General features: G+C 39.1%; 1 protein-coding gene across 3 annotated transcripts in view; it reads right to left on the bottom strand.

Annotated features, from left to right (window-relative positions):
• The window catches only part of Srbd1 (S1 RNA binding domain 1), a 161,843-nt gene that overhangs the window by 102,844 nt on the left and 34,272 nt on the right, over window positions 1–24,727 (bottom strand). For all 3 annotated transcript variants that reach the window (XM_021652684.2, XM_060363421.1, XM_060363417.1), the window contains exons 10-14: window positions 21,586–21,689; window positions 18,874–18,981; window positions 15,809–15,966; window positions 12,355–12,445; window positions 11,634–11,741 (exon numbers count right to left, since the gene is read on the bottom strand). In XM_021652684.2, coding sequence (XP_021508359.1) covers window positions 11,634–11,741; window positions 12,355–12,445; window positions 15,809–15,966; window positions 18,874–18,981; window positions 21,586–21,689 — 569 coding nt within the window. The remainder of the gene's footprint in view (window positions 1–11,633; window positions 11,742–12,354; window positions 12,446–15,808; window positions 15,967–18,873; window positions 18,982–21,585; window positions 21,690–24,727) is intronic.

The raw sequence follows: 24,727 nt of genomic DNA, 5'->3' as shown, positions 1-24,727 counted from the left end.
TTAGCTGAAGCAGTCTATTTAGCTCCATATGTTTAAAAGCACCCTGGCCTTTCAACAAAAGGAACACAAACTTACTTTTAAATTGACTGACTAGCACAAATATTCCTACAAGAAGCCTTAGTAAGAAGATCCAGCATGTACAGCCATGTGTGGGAATGGAGAGAATACTGAGATGTCAAAGCAAACAACATTCTGCCATACCTTACACCCCAGGTCATGACTACAGAAAATGCAGAATTGAAATACCTTAATGACTTAAAATGACCATGCTGAGACCCATAAAACAACTGAGGCCATCCCAAGTTCCAAGATTAATTCATGCCAGACACGAGACCACATGCCTGTGGTCTTAGCATTGCAAAAGCTAAGGCAGGAGGATCACAAGTTTGAGCCCTGCCTAGGATACATAATGATTTCATCGGATGTCCTTCTTATTTATAGAAAAGGCTCCCCATGTAAAGAAGGGAAGGAAGGGGCTGGAGTGATGGTTCACTGGTTAAGTGCGATAAGTCTTCTCTTCCAAAAGCCCCAGGTTCAACTCCCAGCATCCACATGATAGCTCACAACTGTCTGTAACTCCAGTTCCAGGTGGTCTGACACCCTCACATCAATACACATAAAATAAAATTTTAAATAAATTATTTTAAAAAGGGAAGAAAATACAATAATGAGAAAGAAGTAAGAACGATCACATTTTCTCACATAAAATAGTACTGACTTCATAGCATCGTGGGTTTTACACAGCTAAATATATCTGGGAAGTACAGTGAACTTCAGTAATTTGTTAGAAAGTAAATTTCTCTCAACTAAAGCAAACGGAAAAGGTTCAGATGGTTCATGAAAGAATTGCCCACAATCAGAAATCAAAAAAACCTAAGAAAGCATCCCTTCAAAATCTGCACCAAATACCCTCTAATCCCACAAGAGTCATTTATCCAAATGAAAGTTCAAATAAGACTTATCTAAACCCTAAGATCTTTCTGATTTTTTTCAGGTACTAATTTTAGGAGCTCAGTGTCCACAGACTTGAAAAGCATGCCTCCAAATCTGACTGTAATACCCAGCGCTTGTGTGTGGCAAAGCACCGGGTCCCTTACACCAGATGCTAACCGATATTCCTTGGGGAGCCACACAGCCACATCTCTGGTTCGCTCACAGTGTCTAGAAGCACTAGCAAGAGTGTGGCTGAGATCAGCAGTGTTCACTAGTCTGGTGTTAATTTCTAAGTGCACACTGACTTCCAGAGATCACTGTCATCTTGCCTGACAAGAACACATGGAACAGTCACTTTCAGAACTTTATTTATTCTTTGGCGATAATAAGCGCTTGTCTCCAGTTTCCACAATACCTCAGCAACACTGTGCTTTCCCAGTGTTAATCATAAATCCACCCAGAACATCAGGAAAGGTTTCATCTGCACAGGGTAATGAAATAAAAAACAGAGCCCCCCCCTTATTTTAGAGAAGCCCTATTTTGATTAAGTCCTCTTTTCTTTAATGAAGCCCATTCCTATTTTCAGCCCTAAAATGATTTTATTTCCCAAACCTGAAGGAGAGGTGAGCAACTCTACTTTGTCTTGGCCATGGAAGAGGTTTATGGCAATCAGAATTAGATATAAGCAGTGGGATCCGTTTATCACTCTTTCCCCTAAGAAAATCATTACAGGCCTTTCATGTTATACTTAGCACATCAGAGAAGGAAAGTAACTACATCTGGGCCTTAACTGAGTCTCTGAGAACTATTTCTGATCTCCCCTCCTACACTTACCCTGGTTACCCGCACTTTTATCAGCCGTGTATATATCTTTGCAAAAGTCATTCTTGGTAGGAAGTCTGCAGTCAGGACATATAAATTGGTTTTCACTTTCAGTTTCAATTTTTTTTTTTCCTAGCGGCAAAGCCCTAGAAACCAATGTACTCTATTTAGACCATGATGGAATATCTGCATATAAAACAGCATGATTACATATATAAGAGCTAAATCAGATACTAAACACTAGCAGATGCAAAAGAAAATGTTTGAATATAAAAGAAAATTTATACCAATCTTAGTTTAAGTAGAGAAAATTCAAACTCTTTAACACAAAAAATTACAACACTCTTAATAGATTGCTTAAAGCAATTATCTAATACATTGTAACAAATATAAGAGTTGTATAACGAACCAATCACCCAGTTTTGGTTTTCTATAGTAATTTTATATTCTCCTTTGAATAAAAATCTACTCCCAAGAGTTAATCTCAGTTGGCCTACTAGGAGCCTTCTCTCTTACAATGAAATCACAAAACCCTGACATGTGTCAATAACCAAGTGCTTAGAAAGTTTTCTTAGATACAAGAAATCTTACTGAGAAAATTCTATCATTAATTTAAACTTTTCAGAAAAACTTGGGAAGAACTGTGTTTTATGGTTGTACAGGTGCAACCTTGCTGTCTGGGTGAAATATATTGTGCTTTGTGAACTAGTGCCCTATTTTTTTTTTTCATAATGAGGCTATTTTGTCATTTTCTAAAGTAGCCCATCTTCTATTTCTAAAAACTTTCTACTTGCTCATTAAAGAGTGCTACTGGCCGATTCTCTCTCTTAGCAATTTTCAAGGTTTATAATCTTATTGCCTGATTTCATATAGCAATGAACCTCAAACTTCACTGATTCTGCTACTAAAAATAGCAAAAATGCTGCATATCACACACACACATACATACATACACACACACACACACACACCCCAGACATGCAAGCTAAACGGTCATGAGATGATGTTTGACCTATTGCATAAGACATACATTTTTTGTTCTTTTCAATTAAAATGTTTAACTTTCACCAGTGGACTGTATCTACATTATGAAAATCATGGCTCTAGAAAGCTCACATAAGAATACTGAGAGTAGATATCTAAACGACACAGATAAATTCACACATACCTTCGTTCAGCTTGGGTGGCTTTCTCAAGACCACAAAGAGAGCATTTCCCATCTACCTGAAATCTTCACTGCTTGCTCCTCTGTTTGTTTATTCTTCCTTTGCATTTAATTGTCTATGTGTAATTTATCACTAATTCACATGCCATATATAAATCCACACATATTGATCTGTAAGTTTTCCCTCTAGGATAAAAGCTTCCAGAGCAGTGGTTCTCAACCTTCCTAATGCTGCCACCTTTTAATACAGTACCTTATAACTGTAATTTTGCTGCTGTTATAAACTGTAATGTAAATATTCAGTATGCTGGATATCTGATATGTGACCCCCAAAGGACTCTTGACCACAGGTTGAGAACCATTGTTCTAGATGCTTTGTCTTGTTCACTGCTTTCATTCATAGCATACAAAACTGTGCCTGCGAGTCTGGATGCTAGTGGTATGTCCTGACTACATGGGATAAAGTACCCATTATGGAATGTGTTTGTTAGGATAAAAGCTACAAAGCACTCACACACATTTGCCCTAAGAAATGGCTGTGTCTGGGTATGAGGGCTAGGAAGAAATTGTGTTTAAGAAGGTGGCTGAAATGCTGCAGCTCTTGTTGCACCAACATTTCAAAGGCAGGGGCACCTTAGTTGATGCATGCCATGCTAGAGATCTTCATGTGGGCACGTTCTGAGTTTTGTCTATGTTCCCTGGACTATGGGAACCTTAGAAACTTGATCTGGAGAAGGGGCCTCTCCTGCAAAGACCCAAAGGAAGAAAAATACAGCATGGACTGCAAGACGAGGAAGAAAGGCAATTACTGCAAGCACAAGTTTATGATAAAGGAACTCAAAAACAACAACAAACCAACCAGAGCTATGCGCAGAAGTTAAGGGCCTCCTCCAAGAGGAGGCAAGAATGATGGAATAAAACAGGCCTGAGTGGAAAAGCTTGTGTGCTGGGCTCTAAAGAGATTCTATCTAAGAGCTTTCAAACACAAAAGGCCGAGCCAAAACAGTTAGAAGCCTAATCTCTAAATGACTCATAACTGGCCCCATGGAGAAGACACCACAACTTTCTAGTGAATGGAATCTAAGCAAACAAGCAAAGAAAAGAGTTCTTGAAAATATCATGAAAGAACCGGTGATCGTATTCGATCCACCAAGAGAACCCTATCTCCAGATTACAAACACCCTCGCTTCCAAAAAGCATTTTTATTTTCTTATTAGCCTAAACTCTGACGAATCAACTTAGAGGGATCAAGCTACTGAGATTGGGACAAAGAAAAGAATCACCAAGGAGAGGTAAAGCCACTCACAATAACTGCCAATTCCTAGAGGAGTATTTTCTGGAGGGAAACAGAACTGTTACAGAACAACTCATAAAGCCCTGGTTATTGTATTAGAGAAACATTTCAGTTGCTGAAATGATTTGGTTCTGATGACTGAGAAAGACTAAAAAAGCTGTGATATCTGCCATTATTCAGCCATCAATGACCTTCAATTCATTCAAAGATAGGTTAAATAATGAGCTGGGATTTGGGGAGGAGCTCTCTTCCCACAGCTTGGTGAGACTTGCTGAGTAAACTCAAACTTGGGTGTGAAAATACATGTGGCATTGAAAATATATAGATATATGTATATATATAATCACTTAAAAATCTATTGGAATTTCTGAGTAGTAGAATACAAATTAGTTTTGCTTTCCTCTGTATTAGAACAAAAGCTATGCCTTGTACAAATTTCCTCGTGATAACCCAAGGAAACAAGTAATTCTGTAAAGTGTAAACTGAGATGATTAAAAATGGACATCTTCCAAGAAAACAAACAAACAAAAGCAAAAAACAAAAGTAAACAAGCTGGGCGTGGTAGCATATGCTACCTGCACTTGGGAGGCAGAGGCAGGCAGATCTCTGAGTCAAGGTCGGCCTGGTCTACAAAGCAAGTCCAGGACAGCCAGGGTTTGATACACAGAGAAACCCTACATTTAAAAACCAAAAAAATAAATAAATTTTATTTATTTATTTTATCTTCAAATTTTCTTCTATGATCTGATTTCTTTCATTGGTGCCTAAAATCCAAAAAAATTTTAGACTTACAGGAAATTTTCCTTTGAGCAGTATTAGAGATCACATACCTATGTTGTCTGTTACTTACAACTGAAAGGCAAAAACAAAACATACCATCTTAAAGGCATCTGTAAGTGCGCATGAAGGAAAGACATACTAAAAGAGATGAAATGGATGTATGAAGTTTTCTTTCTGAAGCCTATGCTGAGAGTAGGAGCTGAGAAGAGAAAATATACTCTAAGACAAAAATAACATTTTATGTTCTAGATTCATGGCTTCATGGAGCTTCACAAACCCCAAGGAATGGTAGACAAAAACAAGGATCACCAAAGGTGTTAACTAGAGATTTCTGCCCCAAATCGCTAGTTAGGCCCTTGGCATTATGGTGAACTAGAAATGAATTCACCACATCCTTTACCCCAGAGATCACAATGAAAACAGACTGTCCTAAACCTTGTCACAGGCTAATGCAGGTACCTCACGGATGAGAATACAGAGCCCTACGTCATCTCTCCAGTTTGCAGATTAAGTTTACACTACCTGAGTAGCCAGAAGGAAAAAACAAAACAAAAAACAAAAACAAACAAACATACTGATTCCAACTGATGTCTATAGGAGCCAATAGAAGCATATACAAAAGTTTGAAGGCATACACACTCAATCCAGGGCCTGGAAAGGTCCTACAGAGAAAGGCCCTGGAAAAGCAAGATTTGCAGCAGAGACTAATGGCAAGGAATGTTAGGCTACAATTCTCAGACTATGAAATAGCATGCTCGCGATGACTAAGGAGGAAAAAGCAGGCTGAGGGCATGTTCAGGAAGAACTAAAACCTGTACGAGTGACCAAGCAGGTATGAGAAAAGCACAACATAAGAGACAAAAAAACAGAACTGAAATTTAAAATTAAATGTCAATTCTTTAAGCACTGAATGACAGATTTGGTGAGTGTTATTAAAACTACAAAATTTCTAAGAAGCTTATAGTATCCTTGCTTTTGCTAACTAAACATTTCTTAAATAGAAAATAAAAGGCAAAACTATTTTTTAAATTGATAGATTAAACTTCTGGACTTCATCAAAATTATAAACTATTTTGCTATTCAAAAATTTCTATTAAAAAGCCCAAACTGGCATATATCTTATAAAACATACACCTTGTAATGGACCTAAAGGTAAAAAACAAATATTAATACCTTCATTAAATAACAGAAAGAAAATAATTTAATTTTTACTGAATGTGTATGTGTGTGTGTGTGTGTGTGTGTGTGTGTGTGTACACATAAATAATGCACATATGGAAATCAGAGGACAAACTTCAGACTGAATCTTACTTTCCACTATATGTGGCCTGGAAATCAAAGATTACCAAGCTTGGCAACAAACATCTAACCCTTTGAATGTCCCATCGCTCTAAACATCAGAGCACTAATCAACCAGTATTTTAGGAAGAAGGAGACAATCAACCAGTATTTCTAGGAAGACAATCTAGCACATGGGTTTTGCTATCCCAGCATTCTTCAGATAAAACAATGATGAGTGGCTTCCTCAGATCTATAATCCATTGCTAGAATGTATTCAGTATATAATGCAAGTATATGAAGATGTCTTAAAAACACATTTATTTTTTAAATCTATATTCCATTACTAGAAGGTATCCAAAGAAATAAAGGTAAGTGCAAAGATACAAGCACAAAAGACTTGATTTAGCTTAGTTTAAAATGATCATGATTAGAAAACCTTCAGCTGTCAAGTAGGGATGACTAAAATTGGGTGTAGTCACAGAGACGTCTATCCATAGTGATATTTAAATGTCATGGAGTACATTGACAAGCACAGGAAGATGATAACATACTGAGAAAAAAAAAAAACAAAACATAAATTTCTTACAATTGTTAAGAGTTTCTGGAGGATACATCAACTTATCTCAACTGAAAAAACAAAAAAACTTATGATTCCTTAAATTATTTTTTTCCTCATAATAAAAGTTGATAACACACTAGAATGAAAGAATGAGCATCATTGTGCATTTCCCAGATGTTTACTGCCACGGCCTTCTTCCTAGTGTGATCTGGCCACTTCTGTTCCTCAGTAGCCAAGCCTCAGCTACACGTAACTTTCAAACCCCAATCCCCAGCCTCACCACAGCATCTGCCTTTGCTACCTTCCATCATACACTATACTTTTTCAAGCCATTCCTATTCTTGCTAAGAAAAGCGCTCATTGGAAAGTAAAATTAATTCTTCTTTTTGAGATTTGCCTGCTAATATCCATGTGTATAAGAAAGCTTTCAGTACAGAAATATAAACAAGTCAAATTGCAGCACAAACTGTTCTGCATTTCTAGACATCAGGCTCACAGTGACCTCATGCATCCATGATGCTCCAAAGTATCCACAATGCTGTGACTTAAAGAAATCTTCAGTGGAAAGCTCGCCAAATAGTAAAACATCCCATTATTTCATAATATGCAACTCTACCATATTATAATTTTATTCTCAAAATCAACATCTATCTTGGAAAATATATTAAGTCTATAAAATCCTAAATGCTCAAATATCTGAAAAATTTTAATGGTGACAGGGCACAAGTGAAAAATTCCATATATAGTTTTATGTGACAAGTGCTGGTCAAAGTATAAGGCACATTATAAATATTTTATAATTACCTTTAGGCTTTGTGTATAAGGTTTACATAGAACATACAAAAAGCCTCATGCTTCAGTTTGAGTCTTATCCATAAAATGTTATTATGTATAGGGAAATAGCCCCCCCCCCAAAAAAAAACCCAAACATTAAACATGTCTGGTGCCAAGCATTTTTTAAAAAAGAATTACTTATTTATTACATGTACAGTGTTTTGCCTGCACTCCAGAAGAGGGCACCAGATTTCATGTTGAGCCAGCATGTGGTTGCTAGGAATTGAACTCAGGACCTTTGGAAGAGAAGTCAAAGCTCTTCACCTCTGAGCCACTTTTCCAGCCCGGACACAGGCATTTTAGAAAAGAGATATCTCCACCTATCCTCTTAAGAAAATCTATCTGATAAAGATCAGTTTAATGTTTAGTGTTAATAAAAATAAACGTAGAGCAGGCTACGGCAGGTAAAGTACTTATTGCTCACGCCTGAGAACTTGAGTGCATCTTCCCAGCAATCACGCAGAAGCCATGTACTACAGCAGTCGCTGACGACACTGCGCTAATGCGGATAGCGACAGGAAAATCCCGGTGGTTTTCTAGTCAGCCAATCTACCCCAACGTCCAGCTCCAGGTTTAGTGAGAGTCTCAACCTCAAAAGATAAGGTTAAATAGAGGTTAAATAGATGGTACAGCAGTTACGAGCACTTGTTGCTCTTACAAAGGACCCAGGTTCAATTCAGTTCAGAACCATCTGTAACTCCCTCTTGTGGTCTCTGTGGGTACTTGCATGCATGGTGGGGCACATACATATAAAATTAAAAGAAAAGGAAGAAAAGAAAAAATATAGAAAGAAAAAAAGAAGAAAGGTAGAGAACAAAAGGAAGACCATTAACACTGACCTGACTTCCACATGTGCATGCACACACGCGCACACACACATACACGACTTAGATTTATCAAGGTAGACCTGTAAGTGATGAGCTTACACAGCGTTAGAACATGATCCCTTGACGTGAGGATGTGCCAACAAAGCAAACATTTGCTACATATATGTGAGCACAATGTCTCCTAAGGGCTAAGCACTTGTACATCTTAGCATTGTACCTACTATGTGCGAGAAGACTGAAAACATCACTCTACCAAAAACTATAATGAACTCTATGGACTCTACAATATTTCATGAATTTGCAGTAACACTTCAAACTTCAAATATAAGTGACCAGCTGAACCCCAGTCAAACTCTGCCACTTGGATCCAGTTTAATTTTTCCCCTTTATTAATTACAATTTGACACCCTGGATGATTTTCCCCAGTGTTGGTATAATGTTCTTGTGGAATGTATTATCTGGTTTCAATCTGGACATTGCATTGTGATACTCATCACCTGTCTCAAGTTTGTGTAAACATGCCACCATTTGTTCTCTATAATTTCAATGAAACAACCAGCCAATACAGTGCAATGGAGAGAATAGGGTGGGACATCCTGGTCTGGAGTGGGAGGAGTTGGAAAGCAGAGATCCGCAGGGCAGGACTTGGAACCATGAAGAGAGATGAACCATACCTAAGATATGACTAAAAGCAAGTATAATGTGGGAAATCTGAATGAGAGGAAACTAGGCAGGCTTGGAGGTTTACAATGGAGTAGCTATTGCCCAGCATTGCGCTCTAGGTTAATTAAATAAATCCTAGTCTCTGTGTGGTGATTTGGGTGGGTATACAGCAGGTTTAGAAATAACCACTTTTTAACTAAAAGATAAACCAATAATAAATATTAATTAGCCAAACACCCCAGGGTATGAGAAGTATCAGCGCTTACAAAGTATTTCAAGAATACAACAGAGAAGATGAATGGTTGTAATTTAAGCAGTAAGGCATGATATAAATCATGGCACATCTTGACTTATGCCAGCAAATCAAGATAAAAAGCATTGAACGGTGGATATGTAATGTACTGGAGGCTTCATTAAGATGTTTTGAAAAGATTTAAAGGCAGATGGTAAGTATCTGACAAGATTACAGAAATACATAAGAGAAAGTATGAAAAATGACAGACAGAAAAATCATGGAGACAAATGGAACGTCACAGCAGGTGAGAAAAAGAGGTTTCTTCAGACACTTTAAACTGCCAAATGACAACAAAATGAAATCAAAGACCAATTTTCCTAATGCAGTCACTGTAAACTCTGATCTATCTGCAACACTCAGACTTCAAGAGCCCATAATAAAATGCTAGCAAATAGATCTGAGCAAATAGACAAGAACATGAAGGAACAGTACTATGACACAGAGGTCTAGAATGAGAGTGAGAACAATGGCAACCAAGGAACAGACACTATACCTCACCATACGAAGATTAAAAACCCTATGTAACAGTTTCCCAATATTCTGAAGACAGAATGGAAGAAATGAACAGTGAGCAACATACTATGTGTCATACGTATTCTAATACAGAACAATGCAATTATACATTTCTTCAGTGTCTCTGAAACACTGCAAAACCAAAAATCCATGTGCCCTCTCACTTCTAGAAACTTACACATCGCAACTACTATATACACCAAATGGCTTGAATACAGCACTTATTTTTAATTACTATTGTTTAAAGATCAATCATTTTTATTCAATAGTTTAATAAATCCAGGTTTTTGTGCTCTCATTTTTCCTAATATTATATACTATCTAAAGTTCAATGAAGGCCTGCTCCATGAGCAAATTTGGACCAAATTCAAGATGTTTTCACTGCCTGTATATTTTGGTATTTTTGAAGCAGGGCCTTAGTCTGTAAGCCCAGGCTGTCCTCAACTTGCACCTATCTTCCTGCATCAGCCTTCCAAGTGCTGGGACTACTGGTATATATCATCAGTTCCAAAAGCAATTTTTTATGATTCCTAGGTTGTGTGTGTGTGTGTGTATACATGTGTGTATGTGTGTACATATATTTATATAAATCATTACAACTATTCTTGAGATACTTATACCAAATTAAGATGAACAGATAAGAATGAAATTGGCTGTGATAAACATAATCAGCTATAAGCAAGCAGTACAATCAGCTTCTTAAAGTCCTGGTGCCCATCTGCAGTTATCAGAATAGGGAAGATGTACAAGATACCCAAGCCAACTTCCCAGCACAAGAGGCAGAGGGGAAAATACTGAGGGGAACTTTCAATCTGCTTCTTTCCTGAGCCACATCCCCAAAGCACATAGTTTCCTCTGACATTCTTTCAGCCCTTTTCATTAACCTGAGTTTATTTTGATGGCTTATTTTGATTACATTCTCTGCTAGGTAAGCCCCTCTTTTCAGCCTTTCTTAAGTGAACCCTAGAATTCTTCTTGTGGGGGGCTTACTTTTTATATGCTGTGTTGATCCTGTTTACATCCTGTTCATTTACCGTTCTTAGTTACCGTTCTTAGTAATAAGCACAAGAGGATGGCACCGGAGCGAGCTTCATTAAATACAGACACTGTACTTCTCTATCACACAGCTGAACCCGTAGGACTTACAATGTGCTGAAAGGCAGAAGCAAACCTATGAAAAATGACAGCAGAGCAATGCATGCGCAGGCCTAAGAGGCAGGGACATAACTCCTAACAACTCAAACCAGCTGCCCGCCGGTATGGAATGGGAGCACTTCAGGAAGAGAAAATGACAATGGAACATCAGAAATGCTTTCATTTGCAACAATTATCTTGGCTCTCAGTTCAGCAGACAGAAGGGTAAGGTATCCACAGTCAGTCTTTGCGAATTTGGTGTTCCACCATATTGTGAGTTAATACTTAACTAGAGTCCTCATGTCAAGTATAGTCTGGGAGACTCCAGGTGAGTAAACCAAGCTCTGACAGGCTGCTGCTGTGAGAGCTTCTGACCTGTTCTAGTCACTCCTGTGATGTTCTTATTAACAGCAAGAGGCAGTCTGAGAGGCAAACAAGACATATATTTTCAAAAAGGAAAGAAAAAGTCATCACAAAAGAATCCTGACGTGTCTTATACTCTCCAAGAAAACAAGTCTCCCTATTGTCCTTACCAGTAAACAACATCCAGTGGTGCAAAGTAATTTTTCATTATCAGGTCAGCAAAGTACGCTTCAGTTTCCCGGCAGGCAGTTCCATTTCCAATCACCACTGTGCTGCAGCTTCAAGGGAGAAACAGAATAAAAACCTGGATGAGTTGAAGGCACACTCTGAAGTCGCCAGAGAAAGCTTACGGAGTGCACCAAGTGCCAGATGCTACTCTTACTCTCACATGTGTCCCTGCAGCCTCTCCACTGCTCTAGGCTACCATATGGCCCTGCATTTGGTCAGGGGACAAGGGGAGAAGCAGTTTACTGTCACCTTAACAACAGTCAGGCAGTTTCTTTTCTCGTCTACAAAGAGCCAAAATAAACGTAAGTAAACTCAGGCTCATTCTAAGCCATAATAAAAAAATACAACTAATTATATGATGTTAATTTCTGCAGTTCTAACTACTACAGTACCCCTTCTTCAGGGGAGAAAGGAAGGAAGGTAAGAGGGCTAGGGAGGATCTCCCAAGTACCACATCATCAGCTCTATTTAAAAGAGGGCAGAGAGGGAAACTCACGCCCTCTCCATGTACGCATTCTTAAACAATTCGCCCCAGCATTGTGCCCAAGGTCCCTTCTTTCTCCCCAGGCGTTTCCCTTACTTCCAAACTCCAAATTAGGAGCTACAAAAGTACCTATGATGGCCAAGCCGCTAAAGTACTGAACAGGCTATTTATTTTCTTACTTGAAATCCAGCAAAAGCCTCTTGATCTTCTCTGCCTCTCGGAAGCCTTGCCCACAGTGCAAATAAACCACGTCAGTATGAAGTATCTGACCTTAAAAGGAGGGTAGGAGGTGTAAAAAGATGTTTGCAAAGTATAACTCACTACTGTTTCTATTAAGCAAGTCACAATGGAACTGTCTTATCTTTTCAAATGCAATCTGAGGGTATGTGAGATGCCTCAGAAGGTAAGTATGCTTGGCACCGAGCCTGACACCCTTAGTTGGTTTCTGGGACTCACACAGTGGAAGAATAGAAATGACTACTTCAAGCTCTCCTCTGACCTCCATGAACGAATGGCTGTACATGTTCACATCCACACAAATTAAAATGTAAAAGGGATCATTAAAATGCAGTCTGAATCATCCATATTCACTAGATCAGGTTTTTCTGAAGCATTAAAAAATGCTGTTACTTTCAAAGTCAAAGAACTCCGCCTTTCCACACAAAATCTTTACCAGGTGGGCAGTATGCTACGGCACCTACAGGAGACATAGTTTTTTTCAGTAAGACCTCACAGTAGCTACAGCTCACACTAACTGGCTACCTGCTACAGATCAGGCTCAATTATACTGTTCTTTTTCTTTTCAGTTGTCAATATATGAACCTGTTTATTCTGATTCTCTGAGCTGTAGATTTTAAAACTTCAGGCTTTTTCTATCTTGCATTATGCATAAAGTATCTTATTTTTAACTGAAGTAAAGTTTCAGGGTGATCACTCAATGGACAGAAATAAATGAGCCAAGTAAACACAACAGGGAGCTGATAAAAGAACCACAGGATAAGTAATGCCCAAGAAAGCAAAGGCTAAGAGATCAGTGAGACTGAGCACTGAGAAGGCTGACTTAGGGAGAGTGCTTCAAGTTCTAGGCCAGCTAACCTCACCAAAAATAATTAATGAAAAAAGGGGGAAGGCAAAAGTATAACAAAAAGGAATTTAAAGTAAAATATTTTTTCAAAAAAAATGCTTTCAACAGTATTGATTAAGAAAGGGATGATATAGAAGACCAAAAGAGTCAAATAACCTGGGCCCAGGGGGACTTACGGAGACTGAAGCACGAACCAAGGACCATGCATGGATTGGAGGGAGCCTATGTGCAGCTTACTCTTCATGTGGGTTCCTACTAAAAGAAGCAGGAGCTGTCTCTGACATGTGCTTTGTTGGCTACTTTCTGACCATGACACCCTGGTGGGAGCTCCTTGCCTGGCCTCAGTCAAGAGGATGTGCTTAGAATATGCTGGGGTAGGTTTGGGGGGCTCCCCTTTTCTAAAGGGAGAGAAGGGGATGTAGGAATAAGAGAGAGGGATGGTGGGACCACGAGGAGAGTTAAGGAGGTGGATACAATCGAGATGTAAAGTGAATAAATAAAATAAAAAAGAAAAAGAAAAAGGACCATACAAATATATTAGAAATAAAGAAGGTATATAACCAGGGCTACAACAGCTTTAAAAAAATGAGACTTAGAGTAAATGATGAAACATAAGTCCTGAACAAAACTTTACCAACGCAAACTTGAGAAGAAATTTGTGTTTCAAATTATAACAAGAACACATTAACCACAATACTGAAAACTAATCTACCAGTATGTTCAGAAGATGATACTATCTTAAAACAAGTGTAATCTGATATTCTCTTAACCACTGAGCCATCTCTCCAGCCCCGTAGTCTGGTATTTTCCAAACAAAACTCCTAGCTGGACCCAGAATCCCAACAGTCAGAAAGCTAAGGTAGAAAGATCTCAGTTGGGGTTACATACTGAATTTAAGGCTAGCCTGGGCTATAGACTGAAGCTTGTTTCAAAAATAAAACAGTAAGAAAAACATCCAAATACTGTGATTTATCACAGTGGCACAGTAAAGGACAAGCACCTCAGTGAATACAGGAAAAATAATGATACTGTCGACCCTTTCCATACATGAGAAAAATTAATAAAATAAATGACAACTAGGAAAACAAAAAGCAAAAGCCATGGCTGTATCTATAACAAAGGTAACAAACAATCCCCACAAAACCAAAACCCCAAGCAGGTGGGAATGGCACAGCACAGCTAAAAGACCTCTACAGGAGGGCTCTAAGGGACAGAGTAGAGCAAAGCAACAGAGGTTGTGATGGACTGAGAGAGGCGCTCCCGTACTGGACAGCACAAGAGTCAGTCTGAGAAGGAGCTGACCCTGCACCAACCCAGCACAAAGGCTGCCAGTAACCTTCTGAAGACTGAGAAACTGATCCTCATGAACTCCGGAATCTACAGAAAGACAAAGTATCAGAGTGCAAAGAAAGAGCTGGGACAAGAACTAAACCAAGCAAGTCAAGGACAGACTGAGATTAAAGAGGAGATAGCTACAGAGAGCCTGTCTGAGAAACCATTAGGTCCCCTGTCCACACTTGGCCTACAGGTGACTTTTCTAATCACCGGCACACATTAGAGAAAGCTAGTTTTAAACAGTGAGAAGCCTGTCCTGACCCAGCTTACCTTCTTGAAAGTACTGGAAATATAACCTAAAAGGATGACAGACACAACAAACTGAATACAGAAAGATATTTGCTTTACAGCAGAAAATAAAAGTCTAGCATGATAATACCCACAAAACAGAGCAAGACATATGAAAATAAGATTTTAAAGAGAATGTTAGAGAAACTATGAGGATAATAATACATATCAGAATCATAAAACCACATGAATGAAATATCAAGAATTAATTTCATACGGAATAGAAAACATAGTTCTGGATTTGGTACCACATGTACCAACCCTGGGATAATACAGAGAAGGACAGCATGGACCTGTGAAAGGACAGTATGAAATAAGAAAGCTCCAGAGACAAAACCAGCCTAAAGATACAAAACATATGTCCTCAGAAAGAAAGCAAGAGATATCAAAGATGATAAACTTAGAGTGAAGATCACGTACATCTATATAACTAAAAGAAATTCTAAAAGTATAAAAAACTAAATAAAGAGATATAATACTATAATAACATTCCGTAGTAGAGTTCATGCAGACACATTCACACTGTTTTATGGTAACACAAAGAGAAAATTTTGGCACCAGAAGGAAAAGGACATGACTTTTAACAGGAACACTTATAAGACTCTGAGTTAGACATGCAGGTAGGTAGACAGACAGATGAGTTTTTAAAAAATGTGACATCTTTAATTACCAATAACCAATCCTCACATCTGACCCTAGTTAATGCTCAATATATTTCAATCCACTGACATGCAGGAAGGGGATATACACGTGATGGTACGAGAGTTCTCACCCAGAAATGAGGGAATACTCTGATTCCCTCTGTCCCATGAGAAAACAATTTCTAAACCACAAAAACAAACATTAGTTCCAAATCTTCACGAAATCTATTAAGTGAAACTTAGGGTCAACCGAAAAGCTCTCACAGGAAAAGCTCAAGAACTTACTCGTAGGAGAAATGATCGCTAGTTTGCATCCGTGTTTGTAGCCAGGATCTACTCCCATCAGGGTGCGGCCTGGAACAGGACTTGTTAAAAGGAGTTGGCGGAGGTTCTGTCCAAACAGCATTACTGACTGCTTCTCTGCATCTGATGTCAGTTTGGCTCTTTAGAAATGGAACAGAAGGGGATGACAAAAAAAGTACTTAGTTTTTCATTCATCTAAATTTTCTTTGTAGAAAATGAGCAGAATTTATTTTGTGTGTTCATTCCTCAGGGAAAACATCCCACCCCTGAGTAACACTGGGTCTCCATTTGCTACTTTCTGCCACAGCAATATGACACCACAAACAATTCTGAAGCAAATTGTCTAAGTCTATCAGGTGATTAAAAATATAAACCCAAAGCAAGAATGACAAAGCGCTGCATCACAACAGCCTCCACCACCCTTTAGTTCAGTACTTTGACTTGAGTCTCAATGGCATTGTCTACGCTCCTCTCCACAGCTACTGTCACCTTCAGGCATTCAGCAATGCCACAGACCCTAACGGCTAGTACAGAACCAAGCCGCGTGTAATCATGTCTCTGTTTCATCTAGAAACTGCTAGAAGTATATGTTTAATACCTTGTAGGATAAAAATATAAGTTAATGATAGGCCTAAAGGTAGCTTGGAACTTGAATCCCTCAATGTGTCATCTCTTGAAATTTATAAGAATTATGTCAGAAGAGGCATTTCTTTTCTATTAGGCCAAATAAGACATAAATGTCACGGGCTACAAGAAAACTGAGTACAAAGTAATTCAAAATGTGGTGTGTGTGTGTGTGTGTGTGTGTGTGTGTGTGTGTGTAGGGAGGAATTATGTCAGAAGAGGCATTTCTTTTCTATTAGGCCAAATAAGACATAAATGTCACTGGCTACAAGAAAACTGAGTACAAAGTAATTCAAAATGCGGTGTGTGTATGTGTATGTGTGTGTGTGTGTGTGTGTGTGTGTGTGTGTGTGTGTGTAGGGAGGGAGGGATTTACATATGTGAAGATGCACACTACTGTCTGTTTCTCTGGCTTATAAAGATTTGTTCTAAAGATTTTCTCTCAACGTCTCTTAACACTTCACTGTAATTACCTAACTTCTGCAAAACAGGATAAAAAATATCATTACAAGTATTGTAAATCTCATTTTGAACTTTGCTTATTGTGAAGTCATTGGTCAATAGTCTTTTCAAGGAACAATGATTGATTTAAGAGACACAAAGCTGAAAGAGCACATCCTTGCCCTAAAGATCACTGCATCCTGGAGGAAGCAAAATAACAGACAGAGAAGACTAAAACAATGAGGAGTGCTAAGGTTAATAAGAACCTAAGCCAGGAGCAGCTCAGGCGAACAAGCAGTAAAAGTGTGTAGGGTACACAAACAAAGGTGGGGACAGTAGACTGATAACCTAGAAATGACTCTGCACACAACGAGAGTGGCATAGAAGTCTACAGCATTACAGAAGAGGAGCATGCTCTTGCTTACCCACAATGTAAGCCAAAAAAAGGACTGCTTCCTACAGAATCCTACACCACACAGCTTAGCTGCAATGAAATCATTCCATATGCTATAAAGCAAAATGTCAAAATACCAGTGGATGCTGAATGCAACATGAAAAAACAAGGAAAGAGAAAGAAGTACCACATTGAAATTTTATAAAAGATTATTTTTCCCTTCAAAACAGAATGAATGGGGCCCAACAGTTCACTTGCTGCATAATCATGGCAACTGGAGTTTGGATCCTAGCACCCACATAACAAGGTGGGTATCCTAAAAATTCCTGTTACCCCAGCTCCAAGCAGAGTGTAGAAAAGTACATTGCTATGGCTTGCTGGCTTTCAGCCTAGCTCAGACACAATTCCCACGTTCAGAAAAAGATGTCCATTTCAAAAGGGTACGTGCACACAAGCACATACCTTTCTGCCTCTGCACACAAACACTGCACCATGTATATACATGTATACACACTCACATGCACAGACACACACAAATAAATAAAAGAGCATAGCCCTTAAAGTTCATGCTATAGCAAAAAAAGCCAGAGACTTGACATCACATGGGTAACACAGAATTCCAAACAGAACAGTATCTGTAGGCTACTTAGACTATGGAGGATGAAAAAAGACAACGTGGTACAGAGCAAAAGAAATTGAGCAATGGAGCGCCTCATCTTTAGAGCCCTACTTTGGACACTTTGAACTCAAAAGGCCAAATGTACAAGGGAGGAATAGAAAAACACCAGTCAGCTAGAAATCCTAGTGAGCCGACAGGACGCTGCAACTCCACCCCCCCGACCACCCCCCCCCCGCAAGGAACCTGTCTGAAGCCTACATTAAAAAGTGGGAAAGAAAGTGCTGCTGATCCATGGTCCACATGAAGGACTGCATGAAACCATGCTGGTCACTGGGAACTCAGCTACCAAGACAGCAGTAAGAGAAAGTCAGGAGAGAAAGCAAGGCTCTGCTGCCCTGAGACTGTTCCATGTCTGCTAGCAGCACATCTGCACCTCACGACTTCCCATGAGCCTGCTGGCATGGTTCTTTCAATCACCCCTCATCTGTGCTAGCCATTGCTCATCCAGACAATTCCCACTGGGAGATGAACACACACAATTGCTTTCTCTCCTCAGAAGAGTAAGATCGTCTCGTCCCTCACCAAGTTCCTTATGCTTTCTTTGGCTGTGTTACCTCCCAAAAATGTTTCCAAGTAACCTCTCCATTAACTCCTCAGTTTGTTTTTCCCAAGCCAGATCTCTAATCAATAAAATCATGTTTGGCTTGGTTGTCAAACTGAAACATCAGCAATTCAAAATTGGAAGGGTGTAGACATTAAGTGTTCAGGACAAAAAAGTGTATCACAATTAAGAAGACTGCTCTAAGATATATAATGGGAACAAATCTACAGAATAAAACCAAGGCTCACACTGAAGACCTGGTTTGACTTAGTTCTTTAATGTGGTTCATATTTGCAAACATTTACTCCATATCCCATGAAGACCATACATAATGATAAACAGTTCACAAAATTAAACAAGATGCATACCTGAACTCTCTACAGAGGAGAGGAACAATAAGGCGTTTAAAGGAGTCATCCAGTGAATTATGTAAGATCTTCATTAACTCTGGCCGTGCGAAGCCACGTGGCCTCCACCTACAAGAAGGAAAAGCTTATGATAAAACCCAAGTGACCAGTCAGGGAGGAAGAGGCAGGAGGATCTCTGTGAGTTCAAGGCCAACCTGGTCTACAAAATGAGTCCAGGACAGCCAGAGCTACAGAGAGAAACCCTGTCTTGAAAAACAAAAACAAAAACAAAAACTCTGACGTGACAATGAGAGTCCACAAAAGGGCACCTGAACGAGAGGAGTGGTGAACAGAGAGCGCCTGTATGGGGATCACAGTAACACAATCTGGAGGGAGAGGCTGTCCTGAGGCTGTGGTGTCTGAAAGGGACTACATGTCAGGTGGAGGGGGGCTTCTCTTGAGGAGGAGATTGTTTTGTTTGGGGGTTTTGGTCTGGTTCCTCTCCATAGTATCACTGGTAAAAGTGAACTTCTGAGACTTCTGGAAGACACCAAGACATCCTTACAGCACAACTAGAGGCTGAGTTTCACCTTCCCCAGCCCACATGTGGAAGCCTTACCTAGTGTGAGGCGCCTACAGAGGTACTACAGCAGCAGCAGCATTCGATAAAGTCAAACAGCCATTGCTCTGTCTCCCTATACCCTCTGTGACATGAAAAAGTGGCAGAAGACAGCCTCATGCAGGGCCTGAACTGTTAGCTCCTTGCTCTTCTACTTCCCCACCTCTAAGACTGAAAAAATAAATTTTTGTTGCTCATGCAACCCAGGCTATAGTGTTTGCTTTAACAGCTCTTCTCATTTCCTTATCTCTTCAATGAGATTAAAAATAGACTCCCAAGCCTTGGTTCTAGACACTCTCTTTCTCTTGGTAGAAAACTTTGACTTAAATCTTACATATCTCAAACTTAACAAAAAGTCAATATAATTCAAAGTTAGGTTCTAAAACCCAAAGACTGTAAGCGGACCCTGCTCTCACCAGCTTCTGAGCTCTTAATTTACCTCTTACACAGTCTCCTTTTCCATTTATTATGTGATACACCAGTGAAGATGTGTGTCACTGACAATAGGGTTTATGTTATATTATATCTAATAGTTCTCACTCTCTTCTTCCCCACCTCGTACACCTCAGATGAGAGGGACAATGTGGACTGCTGTCCAAATGCTTGCTATAGTTTAAAAATAAACAAATATGATAAAACAAAATTGCAGCAGATCCTGATGACATACTTTCAAAAAAGCTCAAAACCCATAAAACTAAAGTTAAGGCAAAGTTGAGCATCTTCAACTTAGTGGAGCTCCAACATTTCGGAGCATCATCTGTGCACTTCCAAAGAGAACCTGACCCCTTCTCAGGCCACACTATTCTACCGAGAGCATGTATGCACACTGACCCCTGCCCAGGCCACGCTCTCCTGCCCAGCAGCACGAAATCAAGCTGAACATAACCAACTGGACACTGGAGAAAGAACAGAAAAGTGAAGAGAAGCTGTCAGGGACAAACTCAACCACACAGACTCCAAACCTGCATTCGTACCCAGCATTTCTGCACCCTTCAATGTCTTCTTCCACAGAAGCCATTAGCAAAGTCTGAATAGTTTTTAAGAAAGCTCATGTACCTTAAGGTGATCTCTTTGTAACTTATGCTAAAAATAAAACTTCAGTGGACACACAATAAAGATCACATAATAGCAAATAAATGAATCCCTTCCAAAGGATGTTAGGTCAGCAATGTATAGGTTTTTTTTTCCAACTTAAACAAATGTGCTTTTAAGCAAGACATATATTTCATCATTCTTTACACCCAAATCTCTGTTACTCCTTGGAAGCAGATAGATATGAGTATTCCTCTCCATAACATAAAAAACCGTTGGTGCTGGGGTTCACACTTTCAGACTTTCTGACAAGCCCATTACAACCTACCCAAGCTTCTACAGCACCATTCACAATGAATTCTCTTGGAAGCTCTTTTCCTTTTCTTGCAGTTACTTTTTCTCTTGCTGCTCCTTTAGCTCTGTGCTCAATAAGTAACTGAATTTTTCAATCCCATAATAATTATGGAACCAAAATCATATACATGTTTTGTCTAAGGCTACTTTATAAACACATGACTACTCTGAAGTAAAAGTGCTCTCCTCAGAGACAGTCAGCATTAATAATCTCTTATCACCTTCAAAGATATTTTCTACTTAGGTATATTTCTCAAACATACTTACTTATTTGTTTTGGTGAGAGGCAGAGTTTTTCTGTATAGTCTTGGCTGTCCTGGACTCACCTTGTAGACCAGGCTGGCCTTGAACTCACAAAGATCTACCTGCCTCTGCCTCCCTGAGTGCTGGGATTACAGGTGTGCGCCACTGCACCCTGTGACTTTTCTTTATTCTTTTTTTTTTTTTTTTGGTTCATACTTATTTTGTAAACATTAATTTATTAGACACACACAGAGGATAACTTCTAGGAGTTGGTCTCTCCTACTAGGGACCAACCTGAGGCAGCAAGTGCCACTAAGCAATTGCTCTGCCCCGTGCCTATTGTTTCAGTTCAAAAATGAAATAACATTATTGTCACTTGTTGTCCCTTGCTTTTTTTAACATATTGTGCATCTTTTCATATCAATACACAAGAATATCAGAATGGTATTTCAGAAAGCAAATTTTATGGATAGCCATAAACAGACCTGTTTTGTATACACCACCTACAAAATTCGTTCTTCACTCCGTCAGGAATGTTGACCTTGACTGTCAGTATCTTCAAATTCTCTCCTCGGTTAATGGCCAGAATCTGACACAAACATATGGCAAAGACTGACAATCAATGAAGCAATGATAAACGTAACCAGTCAACATTTATGAAACAGATCAAGCACCTATCTAGCCAACAAGAGTATCATTTTTATTATTTACAAATGATGTATTAAAAACAATGTTTATACTTTCCTCAAGAAACACATCTCTCTCATAAGGAAAATCATAGCAGGGGCTGGAGAAATGGTCAGTTGGAAAAGTGTTTGCCACACAAGCATGAGAACCTAAGTTAAGATCCCTAAATCTACACAGCAGCAGAGAATAAAGGCTTGTGTCTGTAATGACAGCAGCAGGGCGGCAGAGACAGACAGGATCCTAGAGCTTATTGGTCAGCCAGCCTAGCCAAATCCATCAGCTCCATGTTCAGTGAGAGACCTTATTTCAAAATCTAAGATGATAGGCTCAGGGGTTAAGAGCATTTGCTACTCTTTTGGAGGGTTTGAGTTGGGTTCCCAACACCTATGTCAGGCAGCTCACAACTGCCTTTAACTCCAGCTCCAAGGGATCCTACTGCCCCTGTCAAGCAAATGCATGAGCTGCAGGCATGGGCATGTGCACTCATAAACACACACTCCCTAAAACCCATGTATATATAGAACCCATGATTCATGTCAACTGACTAAAATCACCTCCACAGACTTACAAACACCTATAAAATCCAGCAGCCCTTCCTGAAGAAAGCACTCAATAAACTGAGAGTTAAAAGTATTTTCTTAAACATGAGAAATCAGAGCTGGAGGCAGAAACTGAATTTACAACTATGTGGTGGGATAAAACAGAATTATTACAGAAAACAATAGTAAGGAAGAAAGACTAAATACAGCAAAGGATGTGGCTCAACAGAGAAAGAGGCAACAGAAAAAGAACAAGGATTCGAGATCTCCAGGGAGAATACAAAGGCTGAGGTACAAATTCGTGACCTCACGAAGGAGAAAGAAAACAAGATGCAGGAACAAATGAACTTAGTAGAAGAGCAACAGCTGTTGCAGCGCTGCTTTCCCACTGCCATTCATCACCCCATACCTCTATCTGCTGAAGGTTCCTCTGCTGGCCTATGTACATGGAAGATAAAAAGTATCCACTGCACAGAGACCAGAGAGCTGTCTGTTGACCAGCAGGACCTGTCAGGCATACGAGAACCTAAGAAGTTCTTAAAAACCCAGGAGTGTTTTTCCAACTAACTTTCTAACACTACTCTATCTCCTCAGGGTTGAGCACTCTCCTCTCCAGACGCCTGTATCATAATTTCACTTCAGTCACTAACTCAGGTATGACATGTGTGAAATACAATAGTTTAAATATACGCACACAAACAGACACACACAAGGATAAAATTAGATATCAAAGTCATTTCTGCAAAATAAATTTTAGTAAATTTATAGTTTTTAGCAAATTTATATAGTCACTGGTACATTTTTAGATATATTATGTATGTGTCCCTGTCAGCCTCTGTATGTCTGTTTGACTCTGTGAGTGTGTGTGTGTGTGTGTGTGTGTGTGTGTGTGTGGTGTGTGTGTATTACTATGGATTAGAAGCCAGGGCCTCCTAACTCTCTGCAACCACTTTACCAAAATTATGCCCTCAGCCTTCCCCCCAAGCCGTATTACAAACCAATGTTTTATTATCTTACATCTGTAATCTATAACTAGGTAATTGCAGCTGCACTGCATCTACACTTTTTAAATTACTGAAATTTTGCATTTCATCGCTTATGACAAATACAGTGCACAAAAAAGTAAAACAAGCAACTTTAGACATAAGAAAGGAGGGATGGAGAGTGGTTAGATTCCTTGCAACTCTTACTAAGGACCAGAGTTCGGTTCCCAGCACTTACATGGAGGCTCACAACCATCTATAAACTTACTTCCAAAAAATCCGATGCCTTCTTCCGGCCTCCGTGGGCACTAGGCATGTCATGTGATACATATACATACATGCAGATAAAACATTTATGCACATAAAAATAAAAACAGTAGTGAACTATTTCAAACCTTCAAGGGCAGTGGCCATGTCATCTCTATATGGCAAAACCCACTGCAATATAAATACTCAAGTATCTGTGGGATGAGTAAACACTTTTCATATCATGTTACAATGAGAAAAGTAAATTTCAGGTTTATGTAACCATATTTTTTAAGTTGCATTTTCATAATTAAATAATTAACTATCACAGAAAAAGTAAAGAATTCTAACATGTTTCATTAGCCTGTTCTCAGCTGTAAAATGTAAGGAAAATACATTTTGAAATGATTAGCGAGGACTTTCACTTTGGGAAAACACCAGCAGTCTCCTAACTCAAACCACTCCCTTGCCTCCCAAAAGAACCATAAAGCCAATAAAATGAATAACTGAAACAACATAGGACGTCTTTAGCATTCATAGGACACAGAAAATTAGACTGGCATCAGATTTCTCAAAAGAACAACAACAACAAAAAACAAAACAGCATTCACTTTTTGGGGTAGCAGATACATAACACTATGAATCACTAAACATCAAACATGTGGTAAAGAGTGTACATTTTGTATTGTGAACATTTTACTACGGTCAAATTTAGAAAGAGGGGCTGGAGAGATGTCTCAGTGGTTAAGATCACTGTCTGCTCTTCCCTGTCTGCTCTTCCAGAGGTCCTGAGTTCAATACCCAGCAACTACATGGAGGCTCAAAACCATCTATAGTAAGATCTGGCGCCCCCTTCTGACACGCAGGTGTACATGCAGATAGAGCTCTCATATACATTAAATAAATAAATGTTTAGAAAATTTAAAAGGGAAATGAATTATGACTCCACAGCAAAATAAAATCTATAGAAGTCTGTCTCAAGTACATCTACTCCACATGAAATATTAGTGTCCTTTAGGCTAATGAAAGACACTAAACCACAGCTCAAAGCCATATACAGAAATAAAGAACACTGGTTCTGATAACTATTTATGTAAATACAAAAACCAGTGCTATTGTGTTTTTCATTTGTAATGCCTCTCCTGCCCCTGTGCTATTTAAATCAGATTCTG

This window comes from Meriones unguiculatus, chromosome 1 (assembly GCF_030254825.1).
Source record: "Meriones unguiculatus strain TT.TT164.6M chromosome 1, Bangor_MerUng_6.1, whole genome shotgun sequence".
Lineage (NCBI taxonomy): Eukaryota > Metazoa > Chordata > Mammalia > Rodentia > Muridae > Meriones > Meriones unguiculatus.
This window is presented reverse-complemented; position numbering and strand designations above follow the sequence as displayed.